General features: G+C 38.0%; 3 protein-coding genes across 3 annotated transcripts; 2 read left to right on the plus strand and 1 right to left on the minus strand.

Annotated features, from left to right (window-relative positions):
- Positions 1-233: 233 nt before the first annotated feature.
- Positions 234-2,093, minus strand: LOC115973393 (uncharacterized protein K02A2.6-like). Its single transcript, XM_031093653.1, has 2 exons — positions 1,894-2,093; positions 234-798 (listed from the first exon to the last, which is right to left on the minus strand). The coding sequence occupies exons 1-2, from the start codon at positions 2,091-2,093 to the stop codon at positions 234-236; spliced, it is 765 nt and encodes a 254-aa protein (XP_030949513.1).
- An 8,536-nt stretch (positions 2,094-10,629) lies between these two features.
- Positions 10,630-11,214, plus strand: LOC115973394. The gene has a single exon (XM_031093654.1). The coding sequence runs from the start codon at positions 10,630-10,632 to the stop codon at positions 11,212-11,214; it is 585 nt and encodes a 194-aa protein (XP_030949514.1).
- Positions 11,215-19,948: 8,734 nt separating this feature from the next.
- Positions 19,949-24,521, plus strand: LOC115973395 (pentatricopeptide repeat-containing protein At1g60770-like). The gene is made up of 3 exons (XM_031093655.1): positions 19,949-20,299; positions 22,957-24,197; positions 24,313-24,521. The coding sequence occupies exons 1-3, from the start codon at positions 20,072-20,074 to the stop codon at positions 24,329-24,331; spliced, it is 1,488 nt and encodes a 495-aa protein (XP_030949515.1). The 5' UTR covers positions 19,949-20,071; the 3' UTR covers positions 24,332-24,521.
- Positions 24,522-25,048: the final 527 nt, after the last annotated feature.

Below are 25,048 nucleotides of genomic sequence, written 5' to 3' on the forward strand. Positions count from 1 at the left end.
CTTGGGGTTAAAAAGGCACAAAAAGATTGTAGCAAGAATAGTTAAAGAAAAACTAGTAAATTGTAGCTAAAGATTAAATAAACTGGGAAATTGGGGATTTGTTCATATTCTCTCTACTGGTAGTATTTCCATAGATGCTCCGTGTTCCAAGGGTGCTGCAGCTTTTGTCCGTCCATTGTCTCGAGGTGGTAGGTCCCCTTCCTTTTCCATGATGCGATCCTGTAGGGTCCTTCCTAATTGGGGCCGAGTTTTCCTTTTGAAGGATCTCTAGTGGCACCCATTACTTTCCGTAGTACAAGATCACCGACCTGGAAGTCCCTATGCCTCACTTTGGTGTTGTAGTGTTTTGCCATGAGATTCTGATAACGCGCCAACCTTTGCTCTACTGCCGCTCTAACTTTGTCCACTAGGTCGAGGTGGAGGCATATGGCCTCTTTGTTCTTATCTTTGTTGTAGCTCTCCACCCAGTAGCTCGTTAGCCCCACTTCTCCGGGAATGACAGCTACGGTTCCATATGCAAGTCGAAATGGTGTTTCTCCAGTGGGTGTTTTTGCCGTGGTCCAGTATGCCCATAGGACGCTTGGTAGTTCGTTTGGCCAAATACCCTTTTCCCCTTCGAGTCGGGTCTTGATTATCTTGAGCAAGGACCGGTTCGTGACTTCGACTTGCCCGTTTGCCTGTGGGTGTACGGGTGACGAGTAGTGATTCTTGATCCCTAACTCCGAGCAGAAGTCTCTGAACGCGCTGTTGTCGAATTGCTTACCGTTGTCAGAGACCAGTACTCTGGGTATCCCGTACCTGCATATGATATTCCTTCAGACAAAACTTTGGATGTTCTTCTCCGTGATGGTGGGTATGGCTTCCGCCTCAACCCACTTAGTGAAGTAGTCTATGCCAACTACCAGGAATTTTAGCTGTCGGATCACCATCTGGAATGGGCCCATGATATCAAGTCCTCATTGTGCGAATGGCCAGGGTGCTGTCATAGGTGTCGGTTCTTCGGACGGCTGCCTGATGAAATTGCTGAACCTCTGGCAATTGTCGCAGGACTGGACATAGGCTTGCGCATCCTTCATCATTGTAGGCCAATAGTATCCTGCTCAGATCAACTTGTGTACAAGTGATCGTGCGCCCGAGTGGTTTTCGCAGATATCCTTGTGTACTTCTCTCATCACGTAATCCGCTTCCTCTTGGCCTAAACACCTCAGGTACAGTCGAGAGAAACCTCTTTTATATAAGACGTCCTTTATCAGCATGAACCGTGATGCCTAGACCTTCAGCTTTCTTGCGGCGCCCTTCTCGTCTGGTAACACCCCAGTTTTTAGGTAGGATATCAATGGCGCAGTCCAGTTGCATTCAGAGTTTACCACCTACATATTTGTTCCATCATCGATAAGTGAGGAGATTTGAACGAATGATAATAACTGTTCGGGAACCAGCATAAATTCGGCTGACGCAGCTTTTGCTAGATGATCGGCCCATTCGTTTTCTTCCCTTGGGATCTGAATGAATTCGACTTCGAGGTCGCTGATTCGGTATTTTACTTTTTCTAAATACCTCTTCATTCTATCATTCTTGCACTCGTAGTTGCCATTGATCTAACTTGTTACCACTTGTGAATCACAGTGTACCACTATGTTTTCTGCTCCCGCGGCCTTTGCAAGGTCTAGTCCTGCCACCAAGGCTTCATACTCTGCCTCGTTGTTGGTTATGGGAAAATCCAGTCGGATCATACATTGTATCTTGTCCCCCTGTGGAGTTTGGATCACTATGCCAGCTCCTCCGGCTCGTCTATTTGAGGATCCGTCTATATAGATATTCCACTGTTCTTTCTCTTCCTCCACCTGGCCTTCCCCGAGAGTGAACTCGGCGATGAAGTTAGCTACTACCTACCCTTTTATGGTCGTCCGCAGGCGGTATTGGATATCAAACTCGCTCAGCTCTACTGTCCACAAAGCCATTCTTCCTGCTGCTTCTGGGCTACTCATGGCTCTTCTCAATGACTTGTCTGTTAAGACAATGATTGTATGCGCTTGGAAGTACGGCTTAAGTCTTCGCGTGGTGATCACCAACGCGAAAGCCAACTTCTCCATTTGAGGGTACCTCTCTTCTGCTCCTCGGAGTGCTCGGCTAGTAAAGTAGACTGGTTTCTAGGATCCATCCTCCTCTCTCATCAAAGCTACGCTTTCTGCAGCTTGTGAAACGGCTAAATATAAGTAGAGTTCTTCGGCCGGCATGGATGGACTAAGCAACGATGGAGATGAGAGATATGCCTTCAAGTCGTTGAATGTCGTCTGGCATTCATCCGTCCACTCAAATGATTTCCTTAAAGTGCGGAAGAATGGTAAACACCTGTCCATCGCCCTTGAGACGAACCTGTTTAGGGCTGCGATCTTCCGTTTAAACTTTGGACCTCCTTAATCGTCCTTGGTGGTTTCAACTCCATTATGGCCCGCACCTTCTCTGGATTGACCTCTATTCCTTTTTGGGACACCATGAAACCCAAGAACTTCCCAGCTGTCACTCCGAATGCGCTCTTGTTTGGATTCAGCTTCATGTTGAACGATCGGAGCATATCGAATGTCTCCCTAAGGTCGTCTAGGTAATCAACTTTATGCAGGCTTTTTACCAACATGTCATCAACATAGACCTATACGTTCCTGCCGATCTGATGTGCAAACATCTTGTTCATTAACCTTTGGTATGTTGCCCCAGCATTTTTGAGTCCGAAAGGCATCACCTTGTAGCAGAATAATCCCTGGCTTGTGATGAAGGAGGTCTTCTCTTGATCAGATTCGTCCATCCTGATCTGGTTGTAGTCGGAGAAAGCGTCCATAAAGTTTAGGAGCTGGTGTCTTGCAGTTGAATCTACCAGGGTATCTATCCATGGGAGCGGGTAGCTGTCTTTAGGGCAAGCCTTATTGAGGTCCGTGAAATCTACGCACATCCTCCAGTTTCCGTTGGCCTTTTTAACCATATCGACGTTTGCCAACCAGTCAGGGTAGTATACTTCCCGGATGAAACCTGCCTCCAGTAATTTTCGAACCTCCTCGGCTATGGCCTTGTCCCACTCCTGGGCGAAGACTCGTTTCTTTTGCCGGATTGGAGGGAAAGAGGAAGACACATTTAATTTGTGGACCATGACTGAGGGGTCGATTTCTGGCACGTCTTAATGACTCCAGGCGAATACGTCTTGGTTATCCCTGAGGAAAGTCGTGATCGTTTGGCGCACTGGCCAACTAGCTAGTGTGCCAATTTTAGTCGTCCGTTCAGGCCGCATGTCATCAAGTCTTACCTCTTCTAGCTCTTTAACTGGCTCTGCTAATGCTCGCTGCTTTCCAATACACATCGTTTGCTGTTGATCCTCCATTTCTAACATGGCAATATAGCATTCCCGCGCTGCTATTTGTTTTCCCCGCAATTCTCCCACCCCATACTCCGTCGGGAATTTAATCATCAGGTGGTATGTTGAAGTTACCGCCTTCCAGGAATTGAGAGTGGGTTGCCCGAGGATGGCATTGTAGGCAGATGAGCAGTCGACCACGAGAAAAGTTACCTCCTTAATGATCTGCTGAGGATAGTCACCTGCCGTCACAGCTAGTGTTATTGCGCCCAAGGGGAACACCTTCGTTCCCCCAAATCCCATGAGTGGGGCATTCGTTGGGGTCAACCGTTCCCTGTCAATTCTCATTTACTGGAGTGCTGGATAGTACAGGATGTTTGCTGAGCTGCCGTTGTTGACGAGGACCTGATGTATGTTATAATTCCCTATTTGCAAGCTGACCACAAGTGTGTCGTCAAGAGGATGGTGAAGTCTCCGAGCGTCATCCTCTGAAAATTCGATAACGGGGTTATCTATTCGCGGCATCTTGGGTATGGATCCTGTAAGTTGGACGCTATGGACCATCTTGAGGTAGGTTTTGCGGGCTTTTTTGGAAGATTCGACTGCGGTTGTGCCCCCTACGATCATTCTTATGTCCCCTATAGGTGGTCTAGGGCGCTCGTTCTTCCGTCGTGGGGCCTGTTCCTGCGGCGGATCGGTTCTTTCCCTGCTGACGAACCTCTATAGCTTCACTTGTCTGATAAGGGCCTCAATCTGCTGTTTCAGGTCGTAGCAGTTGGCTGTGTCGTGCCCGTGGTCTCGGTGAAAGCGACAATACTTGTCCCTTGGCCTTTTGTTGGGATCTCCCTTTAATTTACCAGGGAACGTCAATGCTCCTTCATCTTTGATTTGCATCAAGACTTGATCGATCGGGGCGGTTAATGGGGTGAAATTGGTGAACCTTCCATTGGGCGGTCTAGGGCACTTTTCATCTCGTTGATCTCCGGCTCTAACAACCTTTCGCCCCCTATCTTGTCGCGTGTCCTCCTACCTCTCCCTCTTCTTAGGCTTTTCCTCGCAGGCTAGCAATGCATTTTCTGCATTCATGTATTTCGTGGCTCTGTAGAGCACGTCTGTCATGGTCTTCGGGTCATTCTTGTATAAAGAAAACAAGAACTTACCCTTCCGTAGCCCATTAGTAAATGCAGCTACGAGTATCTTATCATCAGCTTCATCAATTGAAAGGGCTTCCTTGTTGAAACGAGTTATGTAGGCCCGCAGTGTCTCGTCTTCTCGCTGCTTGATGCTCATTAAACACGCGGTGGACCTTTTGTACCGATGTCCGCCTATGAAGTGCGAGGTGAACTGGGCGCTTAACTCCTTGAAAGTATTGATGGAGCTTGGTGTCAATCTACTGAACCAAACCCTTGTAGGGCCCTTCAGCGTCGTCGGGAATTCCCTACACATGATCTCGTCTGGTACCCCTTGAAGGTGCATTAGGGTCTTGAAAGTCTCTAGATGATCGAGGGGGTCCTTGACCCCGTCGTAGCTTTCGATTTGGGGCATGCAGAATTTCGGTGGTAGGAGGAATGAGTTGATGAAGGTAGTGAATGGTGAGTCGGCTCTGTTTATTAGGTCATCAAGATCAGTGGATACTCGTCCCTTGAGGGCATTCATCATGACCTTCATCTGCTCCTTCATCGCCTGCATCTCTGTGATAATAGGCGGAGGGGCAAAATCCATGAGAGATGGAAGGCTTATGTTTTGCCGCTCTGGTTGGCTTGGGGCGTTGCTGCCCTCTGGCTTCTCCTGGTACCTTCGTTCGGCACTGTTACCTTCTTGGTTTTCCTCCTGAACGTTAGGTCTTGCATCCCTTTGGTGGAGTTGCTCCTCCAGATCATGGTTCTGCTTTATGAGTCGTTCTACTGCTACCATGAGAGTCTGGACCTGTCTCTCTAATGCAGTAGATCTCGACGGCTCGTCTTCTTGAACGTTGTTGGTGGTAACCATCGAGCGAGTGAGTACCATGCGACTCTTATGTCCGGGAGGCGATAGTCTGGCACTAAACTCTTCGCATTCCCATAGACGGCGCCAACTGATGATGTCGTAAAATCACCAGTGAGCTACACGATTCACACTCGCTTAAACTAACAACCTGCAAGAAGAAAGAAGTGATCTCGCAGAGGGTACCGGTGCGGTGTCGGCCAAATACCCTCCGAAGGCCAAGTTAGAATTATTCTCAACTCTAGAGTGCTAGAGAGGGTAAATTATGCGTACCTTGATTTGTGAGGGTATTGGGGCTTTTATAGTAGTAGGAGGTTGGCCTCTCTTCCTTGACTTAGAAGTCTTTTCCTTATAGGACTCTACTTGAGCAATTCCAAACGTGATGGGCAAACATTTCGTTGTAGAGTGGGTTTTTTCATTAAGCGCATATCTTCTAGAATTATCCTTGCACTAGTATTCTGATTTCCTTTAGGATTCTCTCGGATTTTAAACGTATGCCACAAGTATTTTAAGTCATGCCAGGCCCTGGACTCTCCTTTATTACCAGCCCATGGGCTCGGATTCGTCATGCCCAATGTAGCGAAGGTTCGGCATGCTATTTTTTACCCCTTCATTGACTAAAGCAAAAGTGGGAAGGGGGGGGGGGGGTGTTACATTTGCAATTATCACAAAATTTTATTCTTCACCAACTCAAGGTTTTTGCCAAAGCACATGACACACCAAAAAGGGATATCTAAGCCTAACCAAGAATTAATCACATTATGTTTTAATGCTAATTATATATTTCATATATAATATAATGAAAAAACACATACTAAGCATACCAAAAAAAAGCACTTAATGCAAAAACATGAACCGGTATTTTGTTGGCATAAATAAAGTATGAATTTCGAAAAATTTAGGTTGTAACCCAGCTTCTTTGAATTTGAATTTTTAATTTTTTTTTACTCACATGCTAGAATCATAAAAATATATATACTCTTATCCTTTTTATTTTATTTCTCCTCTTATTAGAACCTTTTTCTTTACATGTTAGATTTCAAAAAATATTTTATAACTCAAATTTTGGTTATGATTATAAAAATCTCATTAATTTATCTTTTACATATACGCATAATACAAAAATATGCACACATGAAATAAGCGTAAAATCTTATTTAATTACTTAAATAAAGTTTGTTTTTACCAACATGTTTATATTTAGGTTTAGAAAAATGTTTAATGAGGGAAAGTCTCTTTATATGTATATTCAGGGTCCATTTGGATACAGCTTATTTTGCTGAAAATTGAAAACTGAAAAAACTGTAGCAAAATAATTTTTAAATGTGTGAATAGTGCCGTGGGACCTATTTTTAATATTTTTTTTCCAAATAAAGTGGTTGTGAGTTCCATAAACAGTACGTGAACAATACGTCAACAGTGCATGAACAGTGCTAGTTGTTCCCTAAAGTTGAAACGCGTGAAAAAAAAAAAAAAAAAAAAAAAAAAAACGCAAAACGTGAAACGCACAGAACATTAATCCAAACACATACTCAATTAAGACTTCTCCTACCACTCACCACATAGGTGGCTATGACTCTAGAAACTCTTTGCTTGACAAAGTCTTACGCAAACTCATTAAAGTTTTACAAATAATTAATTAGAAGTTGATATTTTTATTTTTTTTAATAATATAATTTTACTATTATTCAATAAATTTACAAGATTTTGTACGTTTGAATCACATAATTTTTTAAATAATGTACACAATTTTGGACATTCAATGTACGCAATTTTTCTAAGAATGTTCATAATTTTTTAGATTTACTTGCTTCATTTCCTTAAACCCTAGAGAGTGAAACAAGTTTCATTCACAAATTAGGTTCCTAAAACCCATGAGTCCAAATCTTCTGTCTCATTCTTACTACTCCACTATATACTCTACAAATAAAAACATGTCACATGTCTATCTATTTTATTAAATGCTAAATTTATGTCTTCTATTATTTCAATGTCTTAAAATAAATAAATAAATAACCCATTATATTTAGGTAATTGAAGTAATAGAAGACATAAATTTAGCATTTAATAAAATAGATGGACATGTGGCACATTTTTATTTGTAGAGTATATAATGGAGCAGGAAGAGTGGGATAGAAGATTTGGATAGAAGATTTGGACTCAAAACGAATACCCTAAGTCCCTAAGGGTTTACATAAACTATCATCTTTCACCACAAATTTAGAGATAATAAATTGGTGATAAATGACATTATCTTTATAAAAGCCTACTATTTCGGTGAGATTATAATCATTTTGCTTAACATCCTCACTTTTTCACCTAGCGCTACATTTTCCACACAATCATCTCGGTATACCTGATCATCTACAAGGAAGATTACCAACACTTCTTTTAAACTTTTTAAAGTATAAAGCACAATTGCATAAACATGCAAATAATTTTAATGTTAACCTAAATTAATGTTATATAAATTAAGTTACAACACATTAAACTATAATATTAATTATTTTATTTTAGATATAATAAAAAAAAAAAACACATATGAAGCATACTAAAATAAAAATCACAATGCTTAACTGCACATACATCAATTTGTATTTGATTGGTGTAGATAAAATATGAACTTTGAATCACTAACATCATAATCTCACTTCTTTTATTTATTGACTTTATACGAATATGAAATAAATAAAAAAAGAGCGTATATTCTTATCCTCATTTATTGGTTTTTCTTTTTCTTAGAATTATTTTCTTTAACATGTTATATTTTTTAAAAATAGTTTGCACCTTAAATTTTGTTATAATTATATAAATTTTGATATTTTTACTTTTACATATATCACATAGTACTAGAAAAAAAAAATGAACACATGAAATGAACATAAAAATGATTTAATTCATTAAATAAACTTTATGTTTAACATTATGGTTATGTTTAGGTTTAGGAAACTTTTTTTGAAGGCAAGTCACTTAAAGGCTTTTTTTTTTTTTTTTTGGTAAAGGTTAATAATTTACATCTATTATAATTTAGAAATATATATGTGGGATTAAGGGCCCGAATTATATATTGGGCCTTAGGCCTTGGCCGAGAGCGGAAGTGGTCTAAGGAGGAACGAATGGTAATGAACGGTTTAGGCTCAGAATTTAATGAGTAAGATACAAATGGGAAGGTTGTCTGAGGAAGAATATCTCATCAGATACGATAAGTACAGCTCAAATATGTATTCCAATGATTAGAGTGACCTTCCATGAAACTTCAGTGATAGGGACGTGTATTATGAACATACGAGAAGGAGGGGAACTCAAAAATATCTAAGGGAAAGTTGCTATCACCGCATTGAATGTACTGCAGCTACTTTTCTGACCGCATTTATGTGAAGAAGACCTCTGAATAATGCTGCATTGACTACCACAACTCACAGAAAGCCAAAGAGGGTATTTGATGGGACAAGTACTCAAATAAGGGCTCAAATGACCAACAAGTGTAGGATCAAGATGGTCCAAAGAGAGCTATATAATGTAAAAAACCTTCCATGAGGAAGGGATCGGAAAAAGAGAAAGAGAACACTGTAGCCATCAAAATTATACTTGTATTTGGTCTAGTTGATTTATATAAAGACTTACCTCCTTGGACAATGAATTGATTCAGATCAGTGCTTCTTGTTCTTGTTTGATCATCATTTAAATCCATATTAGCCGTTGTTCAATTCATTAAGGCCTAGTTCTTTGACTCACTCTCTACAAATTTATTGTACTAGGCTCACTGGGCTAAGATCCCATACATTTTTGGGCTTGGGCTGCAAAACGTGTCCCTACAATTGGCGCCGTCTTTGGGAAGAACTTGTGTAATAGTGAGTGCGACGTTTAACTATGGAAAGATTAGGTCCCCATCAACAAGAATCCATGGGTTCTCAACAACAAGATGATTTCCTTAACCTCGAACGCAAGCGGGATCGAGAAGGTAGCGTACACACCACACATACTAGAAAAAGTTACTCTCGAGTTTGGAGTCACGTCTCTCAGGAGTAGAACAACAGGGCCATGCAAAAGGAAATTGACCATCTAAAGAAGGAATTACGTCATGCACAATGAAGATGAACTCCCTCCCGGTTTGACTCCTCTTCTGATGATGAGAAGGATAGTAGTTATCGACGTAGATCAAGGACTCCTCCTAGTGAGTCTTTCTCATATGAAGAGGAATACCATCATGAACGCAGATACAAGAGCCTAACTCGCAGAGGACTAGGAAACGATGCTATGAGCAAAATGTTGAATCAAATTTCCAAGTCGCCCTTCATGCACAAGATTGAAGGGGCAACTCTTTCTCAGCGTTTCCATCAACCAACGTTCACCATCTACAATGGACGAACAGACCTGGTGGAGCATGTGAGCCATTTCAATTAGAGAATGGTTGTCCATTCTAAGGATGAAGCCTTAATGTGAAAGGTGTTCTCATCTAGTCTGGACCCGTTGCGATGAGATGGTTCGACGGCCTAAGGGCAGATTCCATAGATTCCTTCAAGAAGCTTACCCGAGCTTTTGGCTATCATTTTATTACGTGTACCAGGGTCCCTCAACCTATAAATTCCCTACTGTCCTTATCCATGTGAGAAGGGGAGACTCTGAAAACGTACTCGGACAAATACTGGGAAATGTTCAATGAGATTGATGGCGACTTTGATGACGTGGCCATCAACACCTTTAAGGCCGGCCTTCCAGCCGAGCACGGTTTAAGGAAGTTTTTAACTGGCAAACCTGTCACCAGTGTGCACCAACTCATGGACCAGATTGATAAGTTCAAGAGGGTTGAGGAAGACTAGCAGCTAGGGAAAGGAAAAGCTAAGGTTATCCCTCAAGAGAGGAGGGATTTCAGGTCGGACCGGTATAATAATAACAATTGGCCTCGGAGAGACTTTGTTGGCCAGTCAGGGCCTGCTAATACTCAGGTGGTTAATGCAGTGTTCCGAGAACCGGTGCATCAGGTTCTGGAGAAGATTAAGAATGAGTCGTTCTTCAAATGGCCAAACAAGATGGCTGGAAACCCCATAAGGCGTAATCAGAGCTTTTATTGCCAATACCATCAGGACCAGGGACACACCACAGAGGACTGTAGAAATTTATGGGACCATTTGGACCAGCTAGTTCGAGAAGGAAAGTTGAAGCAGCTTTTGCACCATTCTAGTGGCCAGGCGGGCTAGACAGGTTCAGATCCCCGGAGAGATGCTTCTTCAAGACCTCCTCTAGGAACGATCAATGTTATCTTTGCTACTCCTGGAAGGACTGATTTTTGCCCCTCCAGAGTGATGTCTGTGACTCAGTTGTTCGCCAAGGATGATAATCTGGAGCTGAAGAGGGCTAGAATGGATATTCAACCTGCAATAAGTTTTTTGAATGAGGATAAGATTAGGACCATACAGCCCCATGATGATGCTTTGGTGGTCACGCTCAGGATTGGTGGATATGATGTGAAGAGGGTGATGGTGGACCAAGGCAGTGGTGCTGAAATTATGTACCCTAACTTATACAAAAGGCTGAATTTAAGACCCGAGGACTTGACGGCCTACAATTCTCCTTTGGTGAGTTTTGATGGGAAGGTAGTCATTTCGAGGGGTCAGATAAGACTACCCGTGCAAGCTAGTTCAGAAGTGGTGGAAGTAAACTTCATCGTGGTGGATGCTTATTCCCTCTACACGGCCATTGTAGCCAGACCCTGGCTTCATGCCCTGGAGGCCGCCTCTTCCACTCTGTACCAGAAGGTGAAATATCCATTGAGGGATCACATTGAAGAAATCGTGGGGAGTCAATCCACAGCTAGGCAATGCCTAGTGGCTGCCATCTTACATCAACTTGAAACTGAGTCCTCGACCTCTACTGGAGCGGGCTTGTAGCAATCAAAAGCTTCGGTATTGCCTATAAATGGACCAGCCAAGGAGGCAAAATGTGAAGATTTAGAAACGATTATGGTCGGTGATGACCTGGAGAAGTTCTTTTTGATCAGAACTTAGCTACCTCATCAGGAGAAGAAAGAACTAGTAGAATTTCTTAGGAAAAATATTGACGTGTTTGCATGGAATGCTTACGAAGAACCGGGGGTGGACCCGAGCTTCATCTGCCATAATTTAAATGTTAACCCATCCATCACTCCCAAAAAGCAATCACCTCGACGCCCATCCAAGGAACATGCAGATGCTGTCAGAGAGGAGGTGATGAAACTCAAGTAGGCAGGGGCAATCAGGGAGGTTTTCTAACCTGAATGGCTGACCAATACTGTGGTGGTGAAAAAGAAGAACGAGAAGTGGCAAGTGTGTTTAGACTTCACAGATCTGAATAAGGTTTGCACAAAAGATCCCTTCCCTATGCCTCGAATAGATCGATTGGTGGATGCAACGGTGGGACATCCTCAGATGAGCTTCCTAGACGCCTTTCAAGGATATCATCAGATATCACTAGCCCTGGACGATCAAGAAAAGACAGCTTTTGTCACTCTTATTGAAAACTACCACTACAAAGTGATGCCCTTTGGTTTGAAAAACGCAGGGTCTACCTATTAAAGGATGATGACGAGAATGTTTGAACCACAGTTGGGCAAAAGTATTGAAGTCTATATAGACGACATGGTGGTGAAGAGCAAGGAAGTGTCTAAGCATGTGGGAGACCTCGGAAACATCTTTGAAATTCTGAGGAAACATAAGGATCAAGGTGGTCCAAAAGGAGCTATATAATGTAAGAGACTCTCCATGAGGAAGGGATCGGAAAAAGAGAAAGAGAACATTGTAGCCATCAAAATTATACTTGTATTTGGTCTAGTTGATTTATGTAAAGACTTACCTCCTCAGACAGTGAATTGATTCATATCAGTGCTTCTTGTTCTTATTTGATCATCATTTAAATCCATATTAGCCGTTGTCCAATTCATTAAGACCTAGTTCTTTAACCCACTCTCTACAAATTTATTGTACTGGGCTCACTGGGCTAAGATCCTATGCATCTTGGGCTTGGGCTGCAAAACGTGTCCCTACAATATATTTTTTATTTTTCAAACAAATAAAAATGATAAACTTTAGAGACAAGCAGTAACTGTAATTTTTTTTTGAACATGAAGGGAAAAAAAAAATCCTAAATTTTAGAAATTCTCTTTTTGAATTCAAAATGAAATTTATTATTTGACATTTATGACCCTATTTCTAAATGAAGTTACCATTTATTAATGAAGGTGTTTGTACACCACATAAAAATCCAGTTGAAAGAAGGGAATCCTCTTATATATAGTATAGTGTATAATTTAGAATTTAGAATTTAATTGAATTTAGACTCTTCGGTTTTTGTACCCAATAATTCACTTGCCACAAAATTAAAAAAATTAGATGGACACGTGGCGCAAAATTGAACTCCAATTGAAATCCAATTTAGAATCTAATTGGATTTGAACTCTATGATTTTTACACTTAATAATTTACTTGGCACAAAAATTAAAAATTAAATGGGACATGCAAAATTGAGAGTGATGATAAGAAATGAGAGAGAGACTTAGAGGTTGAGAGAAAGACAGGAATTAATATTCTATTTATTCATTGCTTGCAATCTTTCTTTACAAATACAATGCTTCTTTATACTTGCATCTAACTAACATAACATGACATGTCAAGAGCTTTATATCTTAATTGGCACTTCTCCATACACAAAATGCTTGTAAGTTTATGGGGGAAGGAGGTTGAATTACAGGATTAGCAACATATTGTAATTATCTCAAAAAAAAAAAAAAAAAAAAAAAAAAAACCTAACATAATCAAATCTAGTAGCCTATAACAGCTTAACGGACTCTTAACCTAAACTAACTGTCAATGTAATTTTAATTCAAGATTAATTGTGTCTTTCTTCATCATGAACTCAAAGCTTTTACACTGATGAAATTATTTTGGGCATATCTCTTGGCTGCATTCAATCATTTGTTTGACATAATTAAAAAATTTTAGTAAACATGGTAAGAAATTTCTATTGGTTTTGTTTGAGTACATTTTACTTTCATAGGTATTCAAATAAGTATTCTACAAACAACTCGCATCCAAATTCTGTTGAAGGCCCTTAATTGTATAACACTCAACAATTAGTGTGCGTTTGGCTCCAAATTAAAAAGCCAGCTTATTTTACTATTCAACTTATTTTTTTTACTATTTATGAGCCTCACTGCACTTTTTGGTACTATTCATGGGTCCCACTGTACTGTTTCAGTTAACTTTTACATTTATTTAGAGTACTTTCAGTAAAAAAATTTCAGTTTCAGTAAAATAAGCGGATCCGAAACAGATTCTTAATGTCCCATTTGGAACTCCATAGACTCTTACCCATCTCTGAAGGGGTGTTGCTTTTCAGTGCAAAGATAAGAAGAATTAGCTCATTTCCTTAAAATGTTGTTTTAGTTGGAATGCCTCGCCTAAACTAGAGTACAATAGCAGTTGAAGGCCCTCCTAAGCAAGACCATAGGTCTTTTTATAAAGCTGATGCTAAACTCACCCTATATTTAGTGTGCGTTTGGGAAGCACGTTTTGCGCTTCCCATGTCATGCGTCTGCATCATTTAGGCATGTGAACAGTGCAACGCATGTGAACAGTGCAACGCGCGTGAACAATAACTTTTTTATTGTTTTCAGTTTTCAATTTTCAGCAAAATAAGCGGTATCCAAACGGACACTTACTTACAAGCAAGAAGGGGTTAAGCCACTAATAGCCATCTTCTAGCAACAGGGCCGACCCAACCTAATTTGGGGCCTAAAAAGATTTATGTGGGGCCTTTTATATATAAATATTAATTAAATAAAATTATTTAATATTTGCATCATTGAGGTTAATTTGTATTAAATATAATTCAATGAATAATACCAACTAAAACTAAGGTTAATTTCATATAGAGAATTGAATATCATAATTAAAAAATAAATTTAACAAAAAGAAAAAATATATTATTTTTTAAAAAGAAAATTAATTTATCTTGAATATATGATGATACATAGTTAATTACATTTATAATCTAATTTGTAATCTATGATATTAATTGATGTGTATCTTTGTAGTAGATTAGTTTACAAATATTAATGTTTCAAACTATTAAGGGAGATTAATTATCATTGATGATCTAACACATTTGCAAAAAAAATTTAAAGCCTTGTTAGAAATAAAAAAGGAAAATGCTAAAGGTACTACAAAATGTTCATAATATAACGTGACAATAACAGTGATCGATAAGCTTCAATAATGTAATTAATGAATATTTAAAATACTTTTTTGTGATTGGTAACATGTCAGTTTGTAAATCTATAGTAAAATTTGCGATATTCCTAACATCACTAATAATAAAAAATGCACATCCATTTGAAAAAATTCATATTTTTTATAAAATTTTGAGCTTTTTACAATGGGATGGGCCTTTTTTTGTAAATGGTAAATATATATATATATATATATATATGTAAGGACACAATTCTCTGGTGGCCCAATAAGGATGTTGGGCTCGCGCATGAAAGATCCCTCACAATATGATTTGTAGAGAGTGGGTTTGAAAAGCTAGCCGCTGGTCACGGGGCGATGTCCGATCCTGGTTTTAGAGGAATTCAGGTAGAAAAAAGGAGTTGGGCCTGAACATTTAAGCCCTAAGACGTCGCACCCTATGGGATGGGACTCCTCGGAGTTGATCCGAGGACCATTGGGGCCTAACCCCGGTTATCCAACGACGGACTTTCTTCAGTGAAGTCCAGTGTTGTTGAGATGTTCTCCCCCATGTGATCCTCCTTTTTCGGAGGTGGGGATGGGATCCCCTTTAGATTTACTTGCTTTCTTCTTTTATACTCGTCTGTGTTAATTGTCCTTCGTCCACGTGTAGGGTCAATCTTTACAAGACTGATATTTGTCCCATCAGTCTAATCCCAGAATTGTTAGGTATGGTTGATAAGGCTGCAGAGTACGGCTCTGTCATGTGTTGGGTCTTATCTGGAAGGGTAATAAGGATAACTTCCCCAAGATATTTTGGATCTCCTTACAAATTCGTCCCTATACCAGTTTTACCCCTTTATTTCGGTGGGATTCAGGATCTGCCGAGGACCAAAATGTCCTCGGCTGCCTTCCAAAATTGTTTTGTGCTCTGTACGGTAGAGCTTGGGCCACAGCTCTCCTCGGACTGGGCCTTCGGATTTTTCAGGAGCAATTGGGCTTGGTCCTTAAATCATTGGGCCCCACAATATATATATATATATATATATAATTTTTTTTTTGTGGTGGGGTCCTTAGGCCTAGGCCCAAGTTGCCTAGGCCTTGGGTCAGCCCTATCTAGTTGAAAGAGTTATTTAATCAAAATCCTCTACTTTTTGTAAAATTTAAATTTAATTTTTTATTTGAAGAGAATGCAATGACCAAAATCCAAAATATTGCTACGAGACAACTTTAAATTGGATTGATAAGCAATGTTGGATTGATAAGCAATGTTTATCTCTTATGTAACATGCATCACCACTATATTTGAACATAAATCTACTTGCATGCTTGCTTTGAAAAGTCATTTCTAAAGGTTGATTAAGTTTAGGGGAAAAGTTGACGGATGACTTAAGGATATTAGTTTAAAAAAAAATTATTTTCAAAAGAATTTAAGAAAAATAATAAAGTAATTAATTTTTTTTCCAACTTTTTATATTTTCCTTGAAAATGGTGTTAAAAATTTTCTAAAATAATTTATTAATAATGGCCCTAAGAGCACCCATTAACATGATCTTAAGTTTAGTGGTACATTTTATCATTCAAAAAAGTTGTAATGATTTTATCAGACTTAATCATGTTATAAGGGGATCCTTGGATAAGTAAAGACATACCTAATTTCTAGTTTTCAAATACTACTTAAACATACTATAGCATTAATGGCCAATTAATACTGATAAATCAACCTAAAAACAATGTGTAAAGTTGGTTTCTTTTCAACCTTGACTTTAGTATCCTTCAATTTATGACTAAAGATATTAGGCCTGGTTATTATAGAGATGGTATTGATCTTTAAGCTACGTTTGGTTGGAGTGAAAATAGGTAGGATAGACAATAAGGAATAGTTAAGAGAAATTTTGATTGAAAGGAGTGTTTGGTTAGAGTTATTTTAGTGAGAGAAAATTGTGAGGCCCGACTATTTTTTCCCCGAGCCTACCATTTTTAAGCCCCTCAAGTTGGAGAGAAAATGAAGAGGAAAAGTGAAATAGTTTGATAAAAATTACTAATCTACCCTTTATCCTCCCCCAAAATAAATTCACGTTAACACTCTTTTTCTTTATTCTCTACTACATTACAATTTAAACTCCTTTTTTTTTTTTTTTTTTTTTTTCTTGGGTTCTTTGCTCTTTACATTGAACTCATTTTCTAAGTTAGAGTTGCTTATTTTATTCCAAAAAAAAAAAAAAAATTCATTTTATTAAATACCTTTAATGTGGTGGTCACTTCACAATTATAAGTGTTTGTGGGATGTGTGGGGTAAGAGTCGGGGTTCAAGTCTTCAAGAGCAGAGACGGAGCCAGAACTTAGAGTTAGAGAGGCGGCTTTGTTGTTGGTTTTGTGTAGTGATTTCGGCTTTCGACTATGTTGTTGCTTAGCTGCTTAGCTGTTGGTTGTTTTAAATTTTTTAAATGGTCAAATTGTTTGTTTTAGGTAAAATTGGTTGATTAGGCTTAATTTTTTTAAGTTTTATTATTGGTAATTTTGTTGTTGAACTAATTTTTTTGAGCTTGTATATTTTGTTTTAGATTTGGTCTTTAAAATGAGAAAAATGCTAGAATTACAAATTTTTTTACAAATTGCTGATGTGATGAGTAGTTATTAGTAAGTAAAAAAATATATATATAAATGGTGGGCCCAAATGTGAATCAATAAGAATTTGTTACTTTAATAGTTTATAAAAATGTTGTAGAAAAATTTGTGACTATAACAATACTCTTAAAAGAATAATGATATTGTTAAAGAGACAAAAGTGTAATTTTATAAAATAAAATTGCTAAAATTAGTACCTATATATATAATAATATATATTTTTAAAAAATTTGGCGGGCCATTGCCCCCCAAGTCTAACTATAGCTTCGTACATGTCCAGGAGAGAATTTCACACATATATACACTTAGATTATGTTACAATAGAATTTCTATCATGTATAAAAAAAAATATTCAAATAAATAAAGAGTTATATAATAAGAGCATAAAAATAAATTCATATAAAAATAATAATTTCAATAAATACTTTTGTTAATAAAATATATCACGCAAGCTATTATCTAAGTATAAAAGTCAGGGCCCTTGGCCCTGGCCATATTCCCAAATGATGGAGCGTACTTTGCACGTATTATAGAGATTTGTGGGTCTGGTGACTCTGATGGTCATTGTCCCTGCTACTTCGTGGCACCGGCACATGCATTCATTTTTGCTTGTACGTAATATAAAATCTCACAGATTAGATTTGAAAACTGGGAACTTGGAAACATCTACATTGATTTATATTAAAAGAATATTCAATATTGAGAGGCTGGCGAATGGTGAGTGGTGGCCGGTGTGAGGTTGTGAGCTTTTCAGTTGTCCTTTTCATATTTTTTATTGGTGGGGCCTTTTGCGCTGTCGTTTGTTTGACGGGTTCGGGGGTTGACCACTTTTTGCTAGCTGACCAAACCAAAATTCCCAGGAGGCATTATGGTCTGATTTGGGAAATTAATTATTAATTAAATAATGGTTTTTTATATGTTTGACACGTTAAGGATTTGATTTTTTGATTAATCAAATTTCAAGTCTGTTTTGACAAATGTTGCAGTTCAACGGCTTAAATCTAATCCCAATTTTGTCCTATAACATTAACATGACGTTAGGCGTGATGTTTTTGCGTTATTATTAAATTGAAAAGAGATAATACATGAATTATGTGTCCATTAATGAAGGTGTAATCTAGAAGTGTTATTTTATTTATTTATTTTATAAAAGTAATCTAGGAGTGATGCTTTCGATCATGGAATCAGAGTTTGAGAGTTAGGCAAAAGAGGCATGGTGCAAGAGCATCAGTGGTAATGTGGAGAGCATGCAGCATGGTGCTTATGGGGTGGGATACTGGGATCGTCTCTGCTTAGAATTAGATTTAGATTTTATTTTATGGATATAACAATACAACAAACTGTCATGTCAATTAAAAAATAATAGTGGGTTTTAGTTTGTTTAATTGATAAGGTAGAGAGCAAGCAACATGATGTGTATAGGGTGGGATCCTCTCCACTTAAATTTGAATTTAGATTTTTATTTTATGGATCTAACAATACAACAAACTATAAATGTCAATTAAAAAATAACGATATGTTTCAGTTGACTCAACTAGTAAAATCTTTAATAGTTAAATAAAAGTTTCAGGATTAAATTCCTACATACACCAAAAATTGATTGGTGTCTACATGAAACTCGTGTGAGTGTGAGTCTGCGGTGTGAGTCTGTGAAACTCTATTAAAAAAGAAAAGAAAAGCGTGGAGCTTGTGTGAGTGTGAGTAAACGAGATAGGTTGATAGCATTCAGGTAAATGACTAGAATCTTGTAACTTAATTGGTCAACACCTATTGATGTTTCCAATAGAGACATTTAGGATTCAATTCCCGCATACACCAAAAATTGATTGGTGTCTACGTGAAACTCGTGTGAGTGTGAGTCAGTGAAACTCTATTAAAAAAGAAAAGAAAAGCGTGGAGCTTGTGTGAGTGTGAGTAAATGAGATAGTTTGATAGCATTCAGGTAAATGACTAGAATCTTGTAACATAATTGGTCAACACCTATTGATGTTTCCAATGGAGACATTCAACGTTCCAATAAAAAAAATGGTAATAATTTAAAAGTCCTATTAATGGGTGTCCTTAGAGCAAGTATTATTAAATTATTTTAAGAAAGTTTGATATCACTTTTATAAGAAATATAAAAAACCATCAAAAGATTCAATTACTTTTTTTATTTTCCAATAAATTTTTAAAAAAAATATATTTTAAACTAATGCTCTTAAGGAATTAGTTAACTGTCCCTAATATCATCCCAATATCAGTTGCAGCTCTTAAAACTTGAGTTTTAGAGGCAAGAGTTCCTTAAGGGTCCGTTTGGATATAACTTATTTTTGCTGAAACTGAAAACTGAAAATTGAAAACATTGTAGCAAAATAATTTTTAAATGTGTAAATAGTACAGTGGGACCCATTTTTAATATTTTTTTGAATAAAGTGGTTGTGGGTCCCATGAACAGTGAGTAAACTGTGCTGCTACAGTATGTAAACAGTGATAATTGTCCCCTGGCCTAAAGCAAAATGCAAAAAAAAAAAAAAGAAGCAAAAAATGCAAACGTGACGCGGATCCAAACACATACTAAGTGTACTCAAGCATCTAAGACTGGTTTTTCTGATATATAACCAAATTGTTGGTAAAATCAGGCCAAATGGCCCAAAAAAAATAATCCAATATTTAATGGTTAGGCCAACAAGAATCCAGTTAATTTAATAATGGACCCCTGGCCCAAAAAATAATAATAATGGACCCATAAAACTCATGCCCAAAGCCCAAACTTAGCCCAAAAAAAGTTTCCTCATTTCTTCTCCACTGCAAGACTAGGGTTTTGAATCTATTCGATCCACTTTCAGTAAAACCCAACAAAAACCCACACTTGCTACTAGCTAGTTCGGAATCGGAGACTTGGGAAAGGGAGGCCATTTTGCAAGAAGCAAGAACAATGGCGCTTCTTCAACATCTGGGGCGTTCAAAGAGCGTGGCGAAGAGGTCGAAGAAGTACTTAGAGGAAGCACTTTACACAAGGCTCTTCAAGGAAGGTGGGTCTGAGTTGAGCGTCAGACACCAGCTCAACCAGTTCATCAAGACCCACAAGCGAGTTTACAAATGGGAAGTCGGTGACACTCTCAGAAAGCTTCGCCAACGCAAGCTCTACTACCCTGCTCTCAAGGTTTGTATTGAAATTTTTGTCAATGGTTTCAATTCATTTGCTTATCTCTCTGTTTTATAAATTTACCCATTTCAACATTTGAGCCTTTAGGACTTGAATGGTTAGGAGTTGTGTGATTTTGTGCAATTTGATATGAAGGGCTTGCTTTGTCGTGGGTGTTATAGCTTTTATTTGGATTATCGGCATTGCTGCATTTTGTTGTTTTTAGAATTCAAGCATGTTAAAATGTTTATATTCTAGAGTATCGAGAGTGGCTAAGGCCGTCATGTATGTTTATAAATTAGAGCACTGATATTGTAAGCAGCTTGAGGTGGTGACATATTGAAAGTTGAAACTATCTGATATGAAGTCAAATCTCGTCCTTCACATAACTTGGATTTCAATTAAAGGGCAGAAATGGAGAAGGCTTTCGTATATAGCTTTCAAATTTGCTTTTCAACTTGGTCGAATTATAGATGGAGCTGGATGTTGTTCAAAGATTTTAGATTGTTGGGAATTTGATACCATTATGTATCCTAGTTCTTAGGCACTATGTTTAATAGTGTGCACAAGCCTCTTAGGTCTTAGATATGCAGATAGAAGGGAATTTACTGTCCTAGGTGGCGAATGCCTTATCCAATCACTCTGATAATGTGATAAAAAGTGTGAGTAAATCTCTTTAAGGTTTGATTTTGTCGTGGAAAGAATAGTTTATGCCCATATTTATGATTCAGCCATTATATAGGCAAAGTGATATAAGCAGTATGAAAAGCCAATAACTTATTAGCAATGTTGCTCCAATTTAGGTAAGATCTTAACAACAGACAACTTCATAAAAGATGTGTGCTTGTGCTTGATTGGTGCTATATGTGTAAGAGATGTGGGGAGTCAGTGGATCACCTTCTGCTTCATTGCCCCATAGCTTGGGAGTTGTGGTCTTTGTTTTCTGTTTGTTTGGTATTCACCGGGTTATGCCTCATACAATTATTGAGTTGTTTGAGTCTTGGCAAGGAAAGTTTGGGTGACATCGTAACATAGATGTTTGGAGAATAGTGCCTCATTGTTTGATCTGGTGCATTTGGCGTGAAAGAAATGCTAGAAACTTTGAGGGTTGTGAACGTTCATTGCTAGAGATTGTCTTTTTTCTCACTCTCTATGATTGGAGTGTGGTCTTTTCCCATTTTTCTTGTTCTTCCCTTCCTGTTTTTCTTGATCGTTTTAATTTTGGTTCCTGATTTGTGCCCCCATAGGACATCCCCAATGTACTCGGTTTGTCATTTTTTTTATTATTAATAATATTTTTACGTTACTTATCAAAAATAAAAACTTTTAACTTTCAATGCCTCCGTATTCAGGATGAGTGTAGTTTCTAAAAGCCTCAATTATTGCCCTCACACATGGTTAAATCCCATTTTTGATCCTAGAAAGATCCAGCAATTACTCACTTATCATGAAATAAGTAAGATCCTGCAATTATCCTGTTTATTGGATTAAGTGGTTTGGCTGTGTCTGTTTAGCGTTGCTCTTGGTTCCAACCCATGTTGTTTTTTATTTTTATTTTTATTTTTTATAAATTAAAATTTTATGGCCAGTATTCAGTTGATAATAGAAACTAATGCCCTTCCCCACCCCCTTCCTCATTTTTTGGGTTGTGCATTCAATCCGCCACCCCAATGGACCCAACAACTTGGATTGGTTTTTAGTGAGTTGATGGTTTTTGAAGTTTGTGTTGGTTCAGGTTTTGGGTTGGCACTTGGAAAAATGTTTAATCAGATTTAACGGATCCAAGCCACAATATTAATAGTTGAAATTATTATTTTTTAAAATTTGTTAGTATTTTTTTTATTGGATTTTTATGCTCAGTTTAAATATGTTATGAACTTGATCTGGCCTGACCCAACACAATGTCTCATTTGCCTCTCTCCATTTAATAAAACTACCCATTTTGCTTTTGCTATGGCATATGAATTAAGTTTTGCTAGATTTTTAATGGGTCACAGTTTTCTGGTTTTAGAGTTGTATGATTTTGTGCAATTTGATGTGAAGGACTTGATTTGCTCTGGGCATTATAGTTTTAATAGGATTTTCAGCATTGCTGGCTGTATTTTGCTTTATTTAGAATCTAAGAATGTTAAATTGTGTGAATACAAGAACAACCAAGCCTTAGTCCCAATTTTTTTGGGGCTGGCTATGGATCCTCAATAGATTAGTCAAAGTTGGTCACATATATTCTTTTTCGCCATTCTATTCTACCTGAAGGCATACTCTCTGTTACTATCTTAATTGACATTTTTTTTTTTTTTTTTTTTTTTTTACTACTTATGTTTTTTTTCCTTCCTCTCTCTCTCTCTCTTCAACTTGAATCAACTGACTCTTTCTCACTAGTGTATTAATCGCTCTCTTCTGATGTCAAACTGTGTGAATTCTTATATATAAAATGGATGTATTCCTTATTTCTGTTAGCTCTTCCCTCTGATTTGTTTGTATTTGCTTCAAGTGCAGTGAGTTTACTATTGTAAACAAATCGCACTTTTCTTATCAATAAAACTTTAATTACCTATCAAAAAAGAAAGAAAAATTTATTCCCTTTATTTTTATAAGTGACTTTTTGTGTAATCTGGGCTTGATTATTGATTGTTGGAATCTTAATTAGTTATAATTATTTTTGAATACTACAGCTTTCAGAAACTATGGCTAAAAGGGGCATGAATAAGACGGTCAGTGATCAAGCTATACATCTAGATCTTGTTGCCAAAACACGAGGTATATCTGCTGCAGAAAATTATTTCATTGATCTTCCTGAATCATCAAAAAATCATCTTTGTTATGGTGCCCTCCTAAATTGTTACTGCAAGGAACTGATGACTGAAAAGGCTGAAGCTCTTATGGAAAAGATGAAGGAACTGAACCTTCCTTTAAGCTCCATGCCTTATAACAGCCTTATGACCCTCTACACGAAAACCGAGCAGCCAGAAAAGATCCCGGCCATCATACAAGAAATGAAGGCATCCCATATCATGTTTGATGCCTATACATACAATGTCTGGATGAGGGCTCTTGCTGCTGTCAATGATATTACTGGGGTTGAAAGGGTTATTGATGAGATGAAGAGGGATGGCCGAGTTGCTGGAGATTGGACAACGTATAGCAACTTAGCGTCAATATATGTTGATGCTGGATTGTTTGAGAAGGCAGAAAAGGCACTCAAGGAATTGGAGAAGAGAAATGCCTGCAAAGATCTCTCTGCTTACCAATTTCTAATTACGTTGTATGGGCGAACAGGGAACTTGCTTGAAGTTTATCGGGTATGGCGTTCTTTGAGGTTGGCTTTTCCTAAAACTGCAAATATAAGCTATCTGAATATGATTCAGGCACTTGTTAACGTAAAAGACTTACCAGGAGCAGAGAAGTGTTTCAGGGAGTGGGAATCTGGGTGCTCAATTTATGATATCCGTATAGCAAATGCTCTGATAGGAGCTTATGCAAAAGAGGGTTTGCTAGAGAAGGCTGAAGAGATAAAGGAGCGGGCTCGCAGGAGAGGGGCCAATCCTAATGCTAAAACCTGGGAGATCTTTTTGGATTATTATATGAAAAAACGGGAATTAAAATTGGCAGTAGATTGTGTTGCCAATGCAATATCTATCGGTAGAGGGGATGGTAAGAAGTGGGTCCCATCATCTGTGGTTGTCAGCAGTTTGATGGGGCATTTTGAGCAAGAGAAGGATGTTGATGGTGCAGAAGGGTTTCTGGAGAATTTGAAGAGGGCTGTGGATAATCTAGGGGCAGAGGTTTTTGAATCACTGATAAGAACTTATGCAGCTGCTGGAAGGACAAGCCCTATAATACGGCGCCGGCTGAAAATGGAGAATGTTGAGGTGAATGAGGCTTGCAAGAAGTTGCTTGATACAATATGTGTTGAGTGAGTTTTTTTTCTCTTCATTCTAATTTTGGTATGTAAAAGTGATTTTGAATGGTTTCTACTTGCTATTATGTTTCGATAATAATGTTGCCTTCTTTTGTTTATTAATGTGAAGTGACACATGGATTAGCTGAGTTAGCTCATTCAAGAGTACCTTCCATGCATATATTGAAAGGGCATTACCTTTGTTATAACTTGATATTCAGAAGACATTTCAATTAACCTATTGTTAAGGGATTGAGATTTCACACTGGTCAAGTTAGATAGGATGTATGTTTAGTTGTATGGAATATGATAAAGAGTGTGATGATATAAACATAACCATTGCAGTCTTGTTCTTTCTATTCAAGATACAGGAACATGGTAGACAAAGTCGTTACTGTTTTATTTATTTATTTTTATGGCATTTCTTAATGCTGAATGTAGAAGGACAAATTGATGATGAAGGAGAAGAAACCTATGTTAATCTGTTGTAACAATTTAATTTCTTATGTTTCTTTGTTTTAGCTAACCCACTATTTGATGACTACGGCTAAAGCCTGCATAATCAAGTCATAGGGTTTTATCTCCCACATGGACCCAAATTGATGGGAGTGCAAAACCCTGTGCTTGTAAACTGGGGAAGGGTATGCTTTTTCCCTACTCCGGATGGTAAAATTGTGGACTAGTAAAAGATTTGGCCATCACTTGACAAGTAAGCACAAACATATTGGAGCCTATAACTTCCAAATTGTTTGATTGCGGGTTGGAGGAATTGGGGGATGATGCTTCATTGGGTGAAAATTATAAAATGTTTTTGAATGTGGATTGGGTTGGTGTCTGTAGACCTAACGGTGAATGCGCTGCCTAGA

This window comes from Quercus lobata, unplaced genomic scaffold (genome assembly GCF_001633185.2).
Source record: "Quercus lobata isolate SW786 unplaced genomic scaffold, ValleyOak3.0 Primary Assembly Scq3eQI_114, whole genome shotgun sequence".
Taxonomy (NCBI): Eukaryota; Viridiplantae; Streptophyta; class Magnoliopsida; order Fagales; family Fagaceae; genus Quercus; species Quercus lobata.

Coding starts and splice junctions, on each gene's coding strand:
- LOC115973393 (XM_031093653.1), bottom strand. CDS start 2,093: ATGGAGAAGTTGGCTTTCGCGTTGGTGATCACCACGCGAAGACTTAAG. Junction 799..1,893: donor CTGCGGACGACCATAAAAGG/GTAGGTAGTAGC, acceptor TATCATATGCAG/GTACGGGATACCCAGAGTAC.
- LOC115973394 (XM_031093654.1), top strand. CDS start 10,630: ATGTCTGTGACTCAGTTGTTCGCCAAGGATGATAATCTGGAGCTGAAG.
- LOC115973395 (XM_031093655.1), top strand. CDS start 20,072: ATGGCGCTTCTTCAACATCTGGGGCGTTCAAAGAGCGTGGCGAAGAGG. Junction 20,300..22,956: donor TCTACTACCCTGCTCTCAAG/GTTTGTATTGAA, acceptor TGAATACTACAG/CTTTCAGAAACTATGGCTAA.